The sequence below is a fragment of the Aspergillus brasiliensis genome (assembly GCF_001889945.1).
Source record: "Aspergillus brasiliensis CBS 101740 unplaced genomic scaffold ASPBRscaffold_9, whole genome shotgun sequence".
NCBI classification, from domain to species: Eukaryota; Fungi; Ascomycota; class Eurotiomycetes; order Eurotiales; family Aspergillaceae; genus Aspergillus; species Aspergillus brasiliensis.
The window spans coordinates 284,513-300,796 of NW_027137450.1; the positions used below are offsets into that span (position 1 = coordinate 284,513).

General features: G+C 51.8%; 7 protein-coding genes across 7 annotated transcripts; 5 read left to right on the forward strand and 2 right to left on the reverse strand.

Annotated features, from left to right (window-relative positions):
- The first annotated feature begins 73 nt into the window (after nucleotides 1–73).
- ASPBRDRAFT_45153 (URC4/urg3 family protein) lies at nucleotides 74–1,731 on the forward strand. Its single transcript, XM_067625338.1, has 4 exons — nucleotides 74–343; nucleotides 393–720; nucleotides 777–950; nucleotides 998–1,731. Exons 1-4 carry the CDS (start codon nucleotides 188–190, stop codon nucleotides 1,618–1,620), a joined length of 1,281 nt encoding a protein of 426 aa, XP_067477117.1. The 5' UTR covers nucleotides 74–187; the 3' UTR covers nucleotides 1,621–1,731.
- Nucleotides 1,732–1,989: 258 nt separating this feature from the next.
- On the forward strand, nucleotides 1,990–3,818 carry ASPBRDRAFT_45154 (uncharacterized protein). The gene is made up of 5 exons (XM_067625339.1): nucleotides 1,990–2,246; nucleotides 2,298–3,254; nucleotides 3,310–3,454; nucleotides 3,508–3,644; nucleotides 3,695–3,818. Exons 1-5 carry the CDS (start codon nucleotides 2,190–2,192, stop codon nucleotides 3,698–3,700), a joined length of 1,302 nt encoding a protein of 433 aa, XP_067477118.1. The 5' UTR covers nucleotides 1,990–2,189; the 3' UTR covers nucleotides 3,701–3,818.
- A 557-nt stretch (nucleotides 3,819–4,375) lies between these two features.
- Nucleotides 4,376–6,385, forward strand: ASPBRDRAFT_45156 (MFS transporter). Its single transcript, XM_067625340.1, has one exon. It carries the CDS (start codon nucleotides 4,658–4,660, stop codon nucleotides 6,329–6,331), a length of 1,674 nt encoding a protein of 557 aa, XP_067477119.1. The 5' UTR covers nucleotides 4,376–4,657; the 3' UTR covers nucleotides 6,332–6,385.
- Nucleotides 6,386–7,387: 1,002 nt separating this feature from the next.
- On the forward strand, nucleotides 7,388–8,567 carry ASPBRDRAFT_45158 (formate/nitrite transporter family protein). The gene is made up of 3 exons (XM_067625341.1): nucleotides 7,388–7,759; nucleotides 7,811–7,931; nucleotides 7,993–8,567. The coding sequence occupies exons 1-3, from the start codon at nucleotides 7,475–7,477 to the stop codon at nucleotides 8,511–8,513; spliced, it is 927 nt and encodes a 308-aa protein (XP_067477120.1). The 5' UTR covers nucleotides 7,388–7,474; the 3' UTR covers nucleotides 8,514–8,567.
- A 394-nt stretch (nucleotides 8,568–8,961) lies between these two features.
- ASPBRDRAFT_130297 (putative MFS transporter) lies at nucleotides 8,962–10,755 on the reverse strand (the record flags this gene model as incomplete). The annotated part of the gene is made up of 5 exons (XM_067618217.1): nucleotides 8,962–9,589; nucleotides 9,635–10,049; nucleotides 10,099–10,384; nucleotides 10,460–10,485; nucleotides 10,590–10,755. 5 exons carry the CDS (start codon nucleotides 10,753–10,755, stop codon nucleotides 8,962–8,964), a joined length of 1,521 nt encoding a protein of 506 aa, XP_067477121.1.
- A 1,152-nt stretch (nucleotides 10,756–11,907) lies between these two features.
- Nucleotides 11,908–12,321, forward strand: ASPBRDRAFT_642907 (uncharacterized protein). Its single transcript, XM_067628463.1, has one exon. It carries the CDS (start codon nucleotides 12,012–12,014, stop codon nucleotides 12,222–12,224), a length of 213 nt encoding a protein of 70 aa, XP_067477122.1. The 5' UTR covers nucleotides 11,908–12,011; the 3' UTR covers nucleotides 12,225–12,321.
- Nucleotides 12,322–12,693: 372 nt separating this feature from the next.
- Nucleotides 12,694–15,310, reverse strand: ASPBRDRAFT_642862 (Zn(II)2Cys6 transcription factor). The gene is made up of 6 exons (XM_067628461.1): nucleotides 14,976–15,310; nucleotides 14,284–14,892; nucleotides 14,067–14,218; nucleotides 13,839–14,009; nucleotides 13,442–13,783; nucleotides 12,694–13,368 (listed from the first exon to the last, which is right to left on the reverse strand). The coding sequence occupies exons 1-6, from the start codon at nucleotides 15,114–15,116 to the stop codon at nucleotides 12,768–12,770; spliced, it is 2,016 nt and encodes a 671-aa protein (XP_067477123.1). The 5' UTR covers nucleotides 15,117–15,310; the 3' UTR covers nucleotides 12,694–12,767.
- Nucleotides 15,311–16,284: the final 974 nt, after the last annotated feature.

Below are 16,284 nucleotides of genomic sequence, written 5' to 3' on the forward strand. Positions count from 1 at the left end.
ATCAGATAAGATACGATACGATACCGTATCAGCCGAGGCGATAAGCGCTTCCCCGCTTTGTTTGCTTCATCCCCTCATCCAGTGCAACATTCCTCAGTAGACAACAGTCTATCTTTTCTTTCTGTCGAAAAGAACTGTCTAGCATATATTCTCAGCTTGGAATACTACCTCCCCAACGGGAATCACGATGGACTCCAATATTAAACACTTGCTTCGTCTAGAAGCCGTCCGCGAGAGAGCGAATACTGTCTTCCGCCTTGCTGAACAAGGAAAGCTGCACCACTACGACTACCACCCTGAGCGTCTCGACGCGACCGTGGACTACGTTGCAGGCATAATCCAGGTAGATAGCCTCGTATACATCCACTGATTATCACTGACGATCTACGCAGCGAGACTTCGGCCCGGACCGCTACGACCAAATCCCGCCCCACGGTCGCTGGCAGCACTTCGAAGTCGGCGGCGTCCCTCGAATCCAGAAACTGATCGAGCGATGGGATGCAGCAGGATACGATGATAAAGAGAAGGTTAGGAGTTTGTTGGATCTCTTCTTCGTCTCCGTGCTTCTGGATGCCGGTGCAGGGGATACTTGGCGCTACGTGGAGGAAGAAACCGGGGCTGTGTTCAACCGCAGCGAGGGTATCGCGGTCGCATCGCTGTATATGTTCTTGAACGGTGATTTTGCCAACAAGGGATCGGATAGGAAGGATGTGGTGCACGGTAAGTACTATCTTCGGTAATGACCAGGTAAATGCCGTTACTCACGATGGAAACAGGAGAGGCTTTGCGAACCCTCAGCGTGGACACTCTACTTCGCGGCTTTCAAGTCAACGACTCCAACCCGCTTCTTGGAGCTTCTGCCCGTGTGCAGATTCTCCAGAGACTGGGAGAATCATTGATAAATCTCCAGGAAATTTTTGGACCCTCCGGCCGTCCTGGGCAGATCGCAGGTCAGTTACCAACCACGATGCTGAATATAGCGACTAACGACTCGTAGACTACCTTCTTGCTACGAGCAAAGGCTCTATAGACTACCTGGTTCTCTGGGATGTCCTCCAGAAGACACTCATTCCCATCTGGCCATCCGACCGTACCAAAGTGAACGGTCACCCCATCGGCGACGCCTGGCCACTTGCCGTGCTCGCAGAGCATTCATCATCCTCGGCCACAGACGGTATTCAGCCCTTCCACAAGCTCACACAATGGCTCGCATACTCTCTGAAAGTCCCATTTGAGCGTCTCCTCTCCCTAAAATGGCAGAACGCAGAGCTGGGCACCGGACTCCCAGAGTATCGAAATGGTGGTTTATTCGTAGATATGGGCGTATTGACGCTCAAACCCGAGGCGCAGGAGCGGGGATTGCGCACGTCTGGAGGAAGTCTCCCGTGCTTCGCTGTCGCAGACGGCGAGATTGTGGAGTGGCGGGCCATGACTGTTGCTTTGCTTGATCAGCTGCATAGTCGGATCTTGCAGAGCGGGAAGTTTGGGGATGTGCAGTTGTCACTGCCGCAGATGCTAGAGGCGGGATCATGGAAGGCGGGCCGGGAGCTGGCGGCGAAGAACAGGCCTGAGACGAAGTCGAGTCCGATTTTGAATTCTGGAGATGGTACTTTATTCTGATGTGATGCTAGCTATAGTTTAACAAGATTATTGTCATCTACTTTGTGGTATTGTAGATCTCCCCTAATTACCGCTTTTCATTCATGCTATTAGAAGCAATCATTGAACGACTCAAACCAACCTGCTGCAAAGCGTCACCTACCAATATACCAATATACCAATATACAAGCTATATTGTTGTGGTAGATGCAGATAGCGCAGAGATAAGATTAGACAAGATAAGTCGCACCACCGCTTATCGGCGCCTGTGATTGGCCATCAGCCGCACTCAGGTCTATTATCGCAAGATCGATCGTATCTGACCATCTGAGCTACTCCGATGGGATGCTGATAGTCGTGTCTAGTGTCTCCCAGATAGTCAGACAGCGGAAGCATCCTATCGCTTATCGAGAGGGTGTCATCTATCCAGTGACCACTGTTCTGTTTATCCAGAAAGACAAACAGCACAGTAGTCACTGAAAAAGACATATAAACCCAGCACTCCTCTTCAAGTGTCAAATCATCACGTCTCGTACACCATCAATCCCGACCAACTCCCCTCAACACTCTTAACACAATCAGCTACCACCATGCCGACAGCAACAGACCCCACCTCCACAACAAACCCCTACAGCAACCGCATCGTCGTAAGCCTTCCCATCATACCAATCATTCAAGAGATGTACTAACCACCACAGCTAACCACCTACCCCTCCCAAAGCGTCGCCAACCCCATCCCCTTAACATGGGGCTCCTCCACCGCAGCCACCCGGGGCCCCGTAATCGTCTCACGGAGCAAAACCACCCTCAGCAAGCGCAACGCCATCGGCGCCCACGGGGGCAGCTACTCAATCTACACAGCATTGGCCATTGCCTCAGGGGACCTGGAACCGAACTTCCGACCCAACTTCCTCAACACACAGCCCACATTCAACTTCCCCTACCAAGACGCCTGGGGCGACAGGAACAAGATCGTCTCCATGGACCCCTTCGGCCACGACATCGTCAAACACTACAGCCAGTACCTCGATGAAGGAATCGACGTGCGGCCCACCATCGCCGTGACACGAGCAACGATGCGCGTCTCCGAAATCACCGACGCGATCACCCGCGGCCGAATCCCCATCGACGGAACCATCGTGCTCAACTCCGGCGGAGACGTCAAAGTGACCAAAGTAGCCGTGGAACCTGTATGGTATCTCCCGGGGGTGGCGGATCGATTCGGGGTATCGGAGAAGGATCTGCGACGGGCGTTGTTCGAACATACGGGCGGGAGTTATCCGGAGTTGATTACCAGGCCGGATATGAAGGTTTTTCTGCCGCCGATTGGTGGGCTCACGGTGTATATCTTCGGGCCTCCCGAGAGGGTATCGGATCCACGGGTGAGGCTGGCGCTGCGCATTCATGATGAGTGTAATGGGTCGGATGTGTTTCAGTCGGATATTTGTACGTGTCGGCCGTATTTGACGTTTGGGATTGAGGAGGCGATTAAGGAGGCGCAGCAGGGTGGGAGTGGTGTGGTGATTTATTTTCGAAAGGAGGGGAGGGCCCTCGGTGAGGTGGTGAAGTATTTGGTGTATAATTCGAGGAAGAGGGGTGGGGATACGGCCGATAAGTATTTTCAGAGGACGGAGAATATCGCGGGGACGAAGGATGTGAGTATCCTATCCCTTATTCTTGGGAATTGTGGTCATGCTGATGTTGGTGTAGATGCGCTTTCAGGCTCTAATGCCGGATATTCTGCATTGGTTGGGCATTACCAAGATTGATCGCATGCTGTCCATGTCGAATATGAAGCATGATGCCATTGTCGAGCAGGGGATTCCCATCTATGAACGGGTTCCGATTCCGGATGGTGAGTTCAGCTTCCTGTTATTGAGAGGATTATCATGGCTAATCGGTATATAGATATGATTCCTGAGGATTCGCGGGTCGAGATCGATGCGAAGATTCACTCAGGGTATTTCTCGACAGGGAAGCCGATCACAGAGGACGATCTTAAGCAAGTCAAGGGACGTGGTTGGGAATCGTGGGAGGATGTGACGGTAAGTTAACGACCATTATGAGATATTATGAGAGCTGACACGTCAAGTAGCATTGATTCTTATTGTATACCAACCTGATGTAGATCTTCGATGAATATATATTATTTTGAGTTTCGGCGATTTGCCACGTGTTCTCCATGCCCTAAGTTGATACATCGAACGATGAAAGAAAACTTGTAGAGTACAAATGACCTAGTGCATAGTAGACGACTCGATGTATGAAGCAGTACAGAGGCATGAATGTGATTATCGAGTAATGATCAACAGATTACACAAATAGCAAATCGATGATTAGTCAAAATGTCCGGAGAAGCACATTGCAAATTGGTACTGTGTAACCGAGTGACGCATAAACGAACAGCAAATATAACTAGTCAGGCAGAAGCACTGGCATATGGCAGAATCAGACTCACCCGAGCAACCTGAATCAGTGCTAACCGAGTTTATTCACATTAGCCCCAGCATAAATGCTTGCACTGCCTTGCAACCGAGGTTGGGTCCAAGCCGCCCGAGACCCAGGCGTGCCGATATCCGATCTCACCATCGGGATTGAGATGATGCCACAACAACAACACAACAACAACTGGAACTGAGTTTTAGTGCATTTTAAAGCTCGTGATTCGGACTCTCCTGCAGTATCCACGCAGACCCTTTTGATTAATCTATATCTAAGTGGGAGAAGGTCTGGTGAGCTGTGAGTGGCAAACTCGGAATCCAACAGCGGAGTGGGTCTGGATGCCACACGGAATGACCCCGTTTTTCTTAGTGTCTTTTCTTTAGTCTCCGAATTCAGTGCAAGCGATAGATTTTTAGTGATAAATGAGTGGTCGGCCGCATTCACTCTTGCTTATCGTCATTCTTTCGCCCAGTTGCCATGTGCACTGTCGTTCGTTGCTGATACCCTTTAATGCCCCTGGCTGTGCCGGGCCATATATACTTCATGAGAAACACGGTTGAAACGGCTTCACGAAGTTTAAATCAATAGATAACCTCCAAATTAATCAAACATCCACATGGAGGATACTCTCACCAAAGGCCCCCTCCCGCCAGGGGTATACCGGTCCAAAATCCCCTACTGGCGTCTCCTCACCGACCAAGCAGCCATCACGCAGGAAGTCCTGGAATACGACTTCCCCGGCAACGGGACCGAAGACGATCCGTACGTGGTGTCGTGGATCCCGAACGACACCCGCAACCCGATGCTCTTCGGCCTTGGCCGCAAGGTCGCCATCACTCTTATCGTAGCTTCCTGCACGCTCACCGTGTCTCTCACTTCCTCCGTATACAGCGGCAGCGTGAGCGAAATCACCGCCTACTTCCATGTCAGCGATGAAGTCGCCACAATCGGTCTCTCCCTCTTCGTTCTCGGCTTCGCTGTCGGTCCCCTCCTCTGGGCACCCTTCAGCGAAGTCTTCGGCCGCCAAATTCCCTTCTTCTTCAGCTGCATGGGCATGGCCGCCTTCTCAGCCGGCTGTGCCGGCGCCCAGAACATCTGGACGCTCTGCATTCTGCGATTCTTCGCCGGCGCGTTCGGTTCTGCGCCCTTCACGAACGCCGGCGGGACCATCTCCGATATGTTCACGGCGCGTCAGCGCGGTCTCGCATTGAGTTTGTACGCCGCGGCGCCGTTCCTCGGCCCTGCGATCGGACCCATCATCGGTGGGTTTCTGGGCATGAGCGCCGGATGGCGCTGGGTGGAAGGGTTTCTGGCTGCGTTGGCCGGGTTCATCTGGCTGCTCATGACGGTTTCGATTCCCGAGACGTATGCGCCGCGGCTGTTGCGACTGCGTGCGGACCGGCTCTCGCAGCTGACGGGGCGGGTGTATCGGAGTAAGATTGAGCTGGATAAGGGGACGGTTTCTCTGCCGCGGTTGTTGAAGACGACCATGTCTCGGCCGTGGGTGTTGTTGTTCCGTGAGCCGATTGTGCTGCTGTTCGCGCTGTACATTGCCATCGTGTATGGGACGTTGTATATGTTCTTTGCTGCGTTCCCGATTGTGTATGAGGATGTGCGCGGGTGGAATCCTGGTATCGGTGGGTTGGCTTTCTTGGGCATTGCGGTGGGGATGATGTTGGGATGTGCGTGCACGATCCCTGCCAATTTGCATTACATCAAGGTGCAGGAGCAACATGGAGGGTTTGCGCCGCCGGAGACGAGACTCATCCAGTGTATGCCAGGGGCGTTGGCGATCCCGATCAGTCAGTTCTGGTTCGCCTGGACGGATTATCCGTCGATTCATTGGATCGTGAGCATCATTGCGACGGCGCCGTTCGGGTTTGGGGTGATTCTGATCTACCTGGGAGTGATGAACTACCTGATCGATTCGTATACCATCTATGCGGCGTCGGTGCTGGCTGCGAATACGGTGCTGCGGTCAATCTTTGGTGCGGTGTTCCCCATTATTGCCCCGTATATGTATGATGGGGTGGGCATTCATTGGGCGCCGTCGATCCCGGCGTTTCTGTCGCTGTTGTGTATGCCGGCGCCGTTTCTGTTTTATAAGTATGGGGCGGTGATTCGGACACATTGTAAGTACTCCGCTGAGTCGGATCGCTATATGCGGAAGTTGCAGGAGAATGCAAAGCGCAAGTCGGAGGTGGTGGAAAAGGAGAGGCCTGTTAAGGATGAGCCTATGGTACCGGCGGATGGGGAGCCGGGCATGTCACAGGCTGCAGAGCAGAAGTAATAGACATATACTTACATAGACTAGACTAGATACCGATTAGAGATACCATAATGCGAGAATTCAGTTGCATGCAGTTAAGTTATGTAGCTTGTGCAGCTGAGTCTGATGTTTCTTTGAGAGCTGTCGAAGGTTGGACATGCTGGCATGTAGATTAGAGCAAACTCGGCACTGTCAAGTAGGTCTACCTTGAGACCGACTAAGGCCTGCATACAGGCATAGAAAGCAGGTCATGAGTACAAAACTCTTCTTACCATCATGCTTGAAGACATGATCTACAGAATTTTCCATCTGCTAATTCTATCAGCCATGACAATATGAATCTCGTAATAACCCTATCAAAGATTATGATAAGCACCATCAGTCACAAGTAATCACTTATTCAATATTCCAAATTACTCCTCATCACAAGACTCACCAGCCAGCTTCAGTCCAACTGCTCGATCTCCATCCCATCACATTGACGTGAAGTCCTCCTGTCAACCAAGACTAGAAAATCACCTTATCGAACTCTAAATCACCACCATCGACCTCGGTCCCGCTCGAAGAAGCTTCTCACCGATAAGCCTTTAGCCCAATAACTACCACAAGAACAATAGCCATGATAGATCAACACAATAGTGTCCTGAATGGAGTCACGCACGGGCATGATGATCCCCACAGGTTCAATGAACCGATGTTCCCGGCAGTTCAGATGATAATACGGAGTATATTCTTGGGGAGGTGCAGGGATAGCCCGGACAGATCCAAGCAGCTAGCCAATCGCCATGGCGAAATCCTCCAGCTAGTCCAGAACCATCATCCCTTGAGTCGGCACAGTGTTCACCGCGGAGATGTCGACATGCCAGTCTTCACGACCTGATAAGATGCGCCGCTGTGACTCGTCCGGATCCGTCTTGGCAAGAACCCCAGCGGGACCCTCGATATGCTGGGGCTGAACTCTAAGCGAGCCCGAATCTGATGGTTTGCAATGTCGATCCGATAAGAAAGTATAAGCAGCCTTGTGATTGGTTGTCATCTGTTTGTTTTTTTCATCCTCCACAGTCGTATATAGGGCTGGTTGTCTTCATCCCCAGCGCAATTCCTTTGAAAAGATAGCGACCACAGCTCAACTCACCTATCTACTGATTCACAACTGGATTCACCATGTCCATCAGTATAGACGCATACACCCCCACCGAAGTCATCAACTTCGTCGCCCGTGCCGGCATCGTCAAGGGAAATACCCGTCTCGACAAGGTCTTCCTCAGCTCCGTCTCAGCCGGATGTCTACTGGCTCTAGCGTGTGGCACCGCTCTGAGCACCAACACGAGTACCTGGTTCCAGGAGAATGCGCCGGGGTTGATTCGCACGATTAGTGCCCTGGTCTTTCCGTATGGATTGTGCATGATTATTTTGACGGGGGCGGATCTGTGTACGGGGTCATTTATGGTATGCACCTCCTTCACTTCTTTCTATAAGAGGTAGTACTAATAGATACAGTTCACAACGGTCGCAGCCCTGCAACGCCAACTCCCCTGGTGGAAGATGCTCCTCCACTGGTTTATCACCTTTTGGGGAAATCTCTGCGGATCACTGTTCATGGTGGCAATTATCTTTGGCTGTACTACCCCTCCCTCTCCCCCCTAACACCCCCTAATGTACACTACTAACAGCATCATCAGACGGCGAAATCTTCTCCACCGACCCCTACAAAAGCGAAGTCATCTCCTTCGCAACCAAAAAACAAGTAACTCCGCACTTCCAACAAATCTTCCTCCGCGGCATCGGCTGCAACTGGCTCGTCTGTCTCGCCTGTTTCTTCGCCCTACAGGGCCGGGATCTCGCGTCGAAGATCATGGGCATCTGGTGGCCGATCTTTGCCTTCGTCTCCCTAGGGTTTGATCACGTCGTGGCGAATATGACTTTCATTCCGTTGGCCATTTGGTTGGATGCGCCGGAGATTACGGTCGGGTTGTATGTGTGGAAGGGGATTATCCCGACGTTATTGGGGAATATTGTCGGTGGGGGGCTTTTTGTCGGCACGTATTATTGGTATATGTATCTCTTGCAGGGGGAGAGTATTTCTCTGGCTGGACTGCGGAGACAGGGCATGGCTGCTGCTTCGATGACTGAGACGGCGACGCCGGCGACGGCGGGTGGGAAGGATGATGTTGAGGCTATGGCGGGGGCGGTTAGTCCTTGAGTAGTAAACCATTGCATAGGGGATAGGAGGGATAATGTGTTGGATGGAGAGTTGAGGAGGTGTTGATAATGATAGTAATAATACTAATAATCTAATAAGTTCATGGTTCTGCCTTTAGCACATCATCAATTAATCAATCACTGTGCGGTCTATATACGTCAGGGCCAATCTTAGCCCCATCGTATACTTATTGCAGTGTGTCCTGCTGATGATCAGGCATCCATCGATTCTTAGTATAAATATTTATTCTCTTCATGCAATAATCCACCAATATTCAATTCATTTGACCAAATGCTTGAGTATGTGGTGTTTGAGGATTATAATAATAATATGTATGGAGGGGATGGGGGTGATTGGGTGAGAAAGGTATCGGAGATGGAGTGGAATTCTACTAATCTATCTGAGGAGGATTGATATTATACATTTTATTTGAAGGGGGGGACTGCCGCTACAGCACGTAGCGGAAGAAGGGGTTCTGCTTGTCCGTGAGATCCTGGAACGCCAACTTGTCACGCTGGCTCTCGTCCAGGTCCATGGCGTCGCGACGACGGTTCTCCCGCCACAGGACAATGTACAGGGCTACTGCTGCTGCGATGGTGATGCAGTAGCAGATCACCATGCCCTCCCACAGCTCGGGGTAGTGCTGGTGGACGGTCTTGCTGTTCACGAGCTGCGGTCCGATGATATTACCCACGGTGTAGGCGACAAACACGGTGGCCGCCATGACGGTCTTCTTGGTCGCGCCAGCAACGTTGCTGGCGCCGAGAGTGATGATAAGACTGACAACCGGGCCGAAGAAGCCGGTGATGGCGTATCCAGCAACTGGAACGGCCGGGTGGTAGCCCCATTCGGACTTCCAGATCATCACGCAGCCGGCGATGACGGGGAGACAGCAGGCGATGAGCATGGGGATGCGCGTGTTGGGAACGCGCATGCCGATGTAGCCGCAGAGGGGGATGAATATCAGGCAAACGCCACCCACAGGAAACTGGAAGAGGATGGAGTCGAGGGTGTTATAGCCAAAGGTTGACACGATCAGAGGGCCGAATCCGGAAATGGCGCCGTTGATAGTATACCTATTGTGTGTTAGCGACGCTTCTCATGGAGGAAGGGTTACTCACGCTGCAGCCATCATTATAGCAATCAGGTACAATTTGATATCCAGGAATGCCTCCACAATTTGATCTCTCTTGATCACCTGGCAGCGCACACCGGTCTGGCCCCGACGCAGGCGCTCCACGGCCACGACCCTCTCCTCGTGGGTCAGGAACCACGCCTCGACGGGTGAATTCGGCATGGCACAGCACCACAGCCCAAATAGAAAGGTTAGCACACCGGCGAAGATGTAGATATACTGCCACGGTCTAAGACTCCCGGAGTCGATCTGCCCAAACGCATAGTTGAGCGCACTTCCGATGATGGTAAACCACCCGGTACCGGAGAACCACCACGCCTGGCGCAGACTCTGCTCGTCCTGCGTGTAATATCCACTGACGACAGTCATGAAGCCAGTAGGAATGACACTCTCCACGAAGCCTACACAATTAGTAAAGGTGTCATACAGTTCTAGGAGCAGTGACAATACCCAGGAAAAACCGCTGCACAAACAGCCCCCGCCACGAGGTTACTCCCGCCGTGGCAGCACAGGTAATGGCCCACAGCATCACGACCGGACCCAGGACGTGCCGGATGCGAAAGCGCTGCAGCACAAAGGTCATGGGGTACAGCCCGGCCATCATACCAAAGTAGAAGATGGAGGTGGCCCAGCTCAGACGGGAGGTATCCTTGGTGGCAGGCGAAGTGGAGTAATCCATGACTTGCAGCTGCAGATCGGTAGTCATGCCGAACAGTGAGGCACTGCCAAGAATGGCCTATAAGAATTAGCTGAGATCAGATATAGATGTAACATACAGGGTTTTCCAAGGACAGGGAGGGTTATGACGAACCTTATCCCAGTAAACAAATCCATATCCTACAGGAATATAAGTCAACAATATGCCAATTTTTCCAATTCAAAACAATTGCCCCGACAAGACAAACACTATAAATGAAAGAACAGAGATGGAGACAACATACCAATCAACATAGCAGGCATGAAAAAGGCATCAATCTTGCGCACCACTCTCCTCTCCACGGCGGGGTCAATCTCCCCCGCTTCTTCACTGACGATGGCCCAAGCAGCATCTTTATCCGTCGGGGCCGTGGCAGACGCCGCTATCGTCTGCGATTCGACCTGAATCATGATTCTGGAGGGGTATTAGGCCACTGGGGTTGCAGGGGTGAGGGAGTGAAAATTTGCGATGGCGGGATGGAAAGACGTGCAGATCGTGTCCATGGTGGGTTTTGGTTGATTAGATTTAATTAAGCTTTCGGGTATTTCATGAATCCCGCTGTCTGTCTCAGTGGCACACCGGAGGATTGGGATGGGGTGAATTGCCACATTGATTTAAAGATGGAGATGGAGGACTTTGAGTTGGATAATTTGTTCAATGGTGATTAACTGTATGACGGATTGTAATCAGTATCGTTCTTGCTTATGGTTCATGTTGAGGCATGAGTGCAGCAGAAAATTGTATGACGGAGGACTGTGCTCCGTGCGCACAATAAGGTTGGTTGACAGGTGCGGGCTATTAACTTGTCTACATTCATCACAATCGGACAACTGGTCAGTGAGTCCGGTAGAATGGATACTCCTCGGTAGTGGGACAGTGGTCATTGTTTATCATAAATGGTTTTCATTATGCGGTACTAACTACAGCACAACGTGGTTAGAATATTTAGACACAGCTTGCACAAAAGTTGGTAGTACCAGTATTCCTACCAGTAGGCAGCATGGTTCTACTAGATGGGGTGCGAGTTGATATATATATTGCTAGACTAGTACGGAGTAGTGATATTTCCTTACATGACAGATCCATGCCCACTCGAGTGGAGCAGATAGCTATTACAGACTCAGGTCGGCAAGAGAACCCCGAGGCACTTCGATGGTAGTGGAGGGGAGGGTCATCCAACCGGCCCACATAATGGAGTCTATTGTGTAAAGCCAGGAGGTTGATGTAGCCATGCGACGATTCACCGATAAAACTCCTCATAAACAATGCAAGTCCATGCTGGACCATGATAGGCCACTCTGAACGAAAAAAAAATCCCGCTTCCAGATCTCCAGTGGGTTACACTTTTCAAACACCGCGACACTAATTGTGTCAGCCCTCATGCAAGCTGGATTTGCACCAAATCCCGAAGTCTCCGCCTACCCGACACAATGACGTAGGAGTCGAGGAGATGAAGCATCCCGGAAACCAATTCCTGGCAGGAAGCAGCTTGGAGGTGGAGATGGCCGGCGGTGGGAACTCGCCCGCAGGCCGATCGTTTGTGCTGCTGCGTTTGATTGGCGAATCGCTTCCGACCGCCCTGTAATCGATCCTCAAGCGGACTGTGAAGGGGAAGGAAGAAAGTAAGTGTTAGAAGACACCTTGCAGCGCATCAGACCACACCAACATGGTGGAGTCAATTGTCCAGGAATTCCAGAGGGTACAAGTGGGGAGTTGCAATGCATGGCCAAGCAATCTCATGGGTGCTGTGCTTATCTGTGTTTGCTTGACCTTCGGCTATCCAGTCAATCACCACAACAAATCCCCATTGATCAGTATAAAACTTAGCGTTGATTGTGAGCTTTTGAACGCCAGCATTCATCTTCATACGCGATGGTGAGCAGTCAGGTCAGAATCCTGATGCTCTCTCCTTTGGAAGCTCACAGCGACAGCGGGATTGACCCACGATAGTGAGCGCGAACGCACGGACAACGTGGGATGAATGAAGTGGAACATCTTGAACGAAGCAAGGCAGGGCTGGCTGCGGAGTACAGCATAAACAGGGTGAAGCAAAAGAAGTCCCCACCGGAAAAAGATGCCGACCGCCAATTTCGCGTTCCTGATTGAAGGCGGAAGAAATTTCCGACCGCTAGACCAACGGAGACACGTCACATGTCGATCGCTATTCCTTCAAACTCACAAGACATTCATTCCATCGGAGCCAAGTTTCACGCCGGCTTCGGACAGGCCAGGCAGACACCGAATCCCGAGAGATCAGAGTATACAGAGAGGGTGATATCCAGAAGGGGAAAATGTACGCAGTGCATCATGTAACCAATGAAAATATAGTATTAGTGGTAATCGTTCATTACTTCGTCACGAATTGGTCAAGATCGGTCAAGATCTGAGAAAAGAAAACGGGTGGCTGGGGGCGATGCTATCATCACTCCGCCGAGCTGCCTCGCTTCGAATCGGACTCCGACGCCCCCGAATCCTGGTTTTGCGAGAGACTCAACCCATCCCATTTTGTCAGGAATTGGTCCAGATCCACGTCCCCCTGGCGCGCTGGTCCCTGCTGAACAACCGAGCTGAAATGCGGGTAAAAGCTACTGAACTCCTTGGCGTCGCGCTCCTTCCAACCCAGCGTCTGGAAGTCCGTGAACAGCGCGTCGGTCTCCTCCGGAAGGGCCACCTCGGACTGCGTCGCGGAGAGCTGAATCATCCGTAAAATCCCCTTGGCCAGAGGGAAGCGCCGCGAGAACGCTCGGGCGATAATACACAGCTCCACGAAAGCGTTGCGGTTGTCCGTAGAGTCCAGCGCTTCCATGAGAGTGAACATGCCAATACTGCACCACTGGATGGTCGACGGCGCCATCCGGTCGATGCCCCACTTGTCGCGATGAACTCGCAGCAGCGCTGCTACCCGGCGCGCCGACGAGAGGCACAGCTGCCGTGCATGTGCGGCCGTGGATACATCCAGAGCCACTTCACGGTTGGATCGGAGAAACCCAAAGATCTGCATGACGGTGGTGTGGTAAAACATACTAGGGGTGGGGCAAGTCAGTACAACGAACCACACAGAGGCATCTTGGGGAAGCAGGAGGCAACGGCACTTACTGGAGACTCAGAACGTGGGGGACGGTCGCCACATCCGCGTTTAAACACGGTGGCAAATGAGCGTGCCACTCCTGGAGTTGTTTGTAGATACCATCAACAAATCCAATCATCTGCGATGGGGCAACAAGATGCTCAGGATCATGCAGCCCCCTGCTGATCTGGATCATGATGCAGCAAAAGTCGCACCATCGATCGAAAACACAATTGTGATGGCCACGGACAGCGTCCACCTCGCGCGGGTAAGGGTACCATACATCATCCGGGTCGCCGTGGGTGACGGGGATACGTGGACGCTGCGGGGGCTTGGCGTTGATATGCTTCATCAATGAGACTGTAGCGGTTCTGCAGCCGATCCGAATTAGTAAACGCGCTGGTGACCCGAGAGCAGAGCACTCACGAAGCAATGTTGAAAGCCCCCCAGAGAGTCCTATTCACGACCTCTTCGGCTTCACGGTCTACTTCCTGACCGGCTAACCCAGGAGGATGGCTTTCCGCATACTCCTCTGCCCCTCGGATAGCCAGATCCAGGTACATCCAACCCAACCGGTCTTTGCCCATCAAAACCATCCTGCGAGCCCAACACTATTAGCATGGTCTGCGTTTCACACAACTCCCAAGTACCTACCGAATGAATAACACCAATAGACCTTGAATTGTCGGTATCGTCGCTCCTCCCTCCTCCTCTTCAAGGAGCCGACGGGCTTCTTCGTAGAAATGATCGCCCCGCGTGAGCGTGTCGTGGGGAACGGTAAAGACTTCGGCGTAGTCGGAATAGTACTGGAAATAGCGCCCAGGTTAGTCCTGCGGTAAATGATGTTTGTTACATATTCGAGTGCACTTACACAAGCTTCGGAAAGAATGGCGTTCACCAAGAAGCGCGAACAGAACCGGCCCTGGAGATTGCCGGCCCGCATGTCCCGCAGGAACACATCCTTATCCAGCCAGTGGAAAAACGGGAAAGTCCAAGTCAACCACAGCGATACCAAGTGAGACACCAAGTCGTCATCGTCGGTGACCGTTGTCCACGGCTTTGCAGGCACTTGGTAGACGGGATTATCGGCAAGACGGCGGACATCAAGGACGCGGCGGGAGGATCGGGTTTGAGAGGGAGGGTGCGCCTCCTCATCATCGTCGGAGGGACGGGAAATCTGGCTCTGGATCTCACGCAATTCTGGGGACAGTTCGATTTCGCGCCCGGTGAATTGTTGCTGCAGAAAGATTTGGAGCTCCTCGAAGGAGGCATTACTTCGGATAAGATTCAAGAGCTGGGCGAGACGTTTGCTCTCACTCTCCCGGAGCGCGTCAATGAGTCGCAGCAGCGTCTCCTCCGCTTGTTCGAGACGGTCCAACTTGCGCTTCATGGCGTATTTCCGGCGCATGTCGGCCATCTCGTCGACCAGACATGGAATGCCGTTTGCCACACAATGTTGGCATGGTGGGTCACCTCTGCACTTGAGGGGGTTAGCCGACGAACAGGGTCCGATGCGATGGTACGAAGATACCAGTGACGACGGGCTTAATGAAGATATCCCACCTTGAGCTTCTTCTGTTTACACGCCTTGCAGGCGGTGGTCTTGTGCTTGCGACCCTGGACTATATTGTCCGCCACCTTGGCAGTCGGGGGCTGACCAGGAGCTGGTGCTAGAAAGCGGGAAGAGGATTGCGAATCGGACATATATGAAAGTGATGGGAGTAGCAAGACGACCGCACGAAAGGAAGTCGCCTTGAGGAAGGAAACACTGGAAAAAAGGTGAAAAGATGAAGGACGACCCGAGGGAACGGATAGAAGAGTCGATGGGGTGGGGTCGGTTGGCGGGAGGAGATGGCAATAGTGTTGTGGGAATAGGTCGATAGAATTGGGAATTGCCCCCTCTTTAGTACCATGTACAGGTAGATTGTGGTAGATGCAGGTAGACCAAGTGGACGACACTAATCCTCAAGGACTGGAGAGAAGACAAGAGAGAGGGAAGGTGAAGCTAGTATATGAGTTGTAGTAACATTGAGTGGTGGTACTAATATGGTTAAGGGATTTGCTTTTCCGGGCCTGATTCTGTGGTTGCATGGTTACTTATCCCAAAGAAGAAATGAGATAATAAAAACTGAATTATGAAGGAGGAAAAATCGAAGGTAGAAAATCAGAAATAGAAAATGATTTTTTTTTTTTTTAAAAAAAAAATCCGGATGTGAAAGAGAAAGCCATTGAAACATTACGAAGGAGGGCAATAAAATTTCGAATATAAAACAGATAAAACCAAAAGGGGAAATGCACACAGGGAGAGGGGAGGGAAAAAAAAGGAAAAAAAGAAAAAAAAGAGGGAAATACCCAGTACAGCACCCAGACTCCCAGAAAGGCCCAGAGCGAAGGAAGCTTAAAAAGCGACAGCCAGTGAGCGGTGCGGATGAGAGGCTGTAAGACAGACCTTGATGTTTCTGGAAGGCCGCAGAGGTAGCGACATATTTCCGCGGGCCCATCGAGACTCCCGGCCGGGGAGGGAGACTGAAAGGGTGTATGGACTAACTAAGGAGTAAGGACAAGCAGAGTCGGTCGGTCGGTCCGTCAGACAGTCAGACAATCAGTAAGAATCAGTAAATTCCGTACAAAAGAACAGGATCGGGGACCACCAGTCCCAAAGAGGACAAGCTCGCGGGCAGCCCCAGTCTTGGCCCGGCCTGTCGCTGGTGGCACTGCTATCCGCCCAATCACTACGGGGGACGCTAACGTCAATGGGGAAGTTCAAGGTCTCCGGCCGTCCAAGCATCGGGGCCGGTAGAACCCAAATGGCAAATGCCCTCAAACTGCCAGATTTCTTTACGGAGCTAACTTGCCTAGGAATCGAATTATT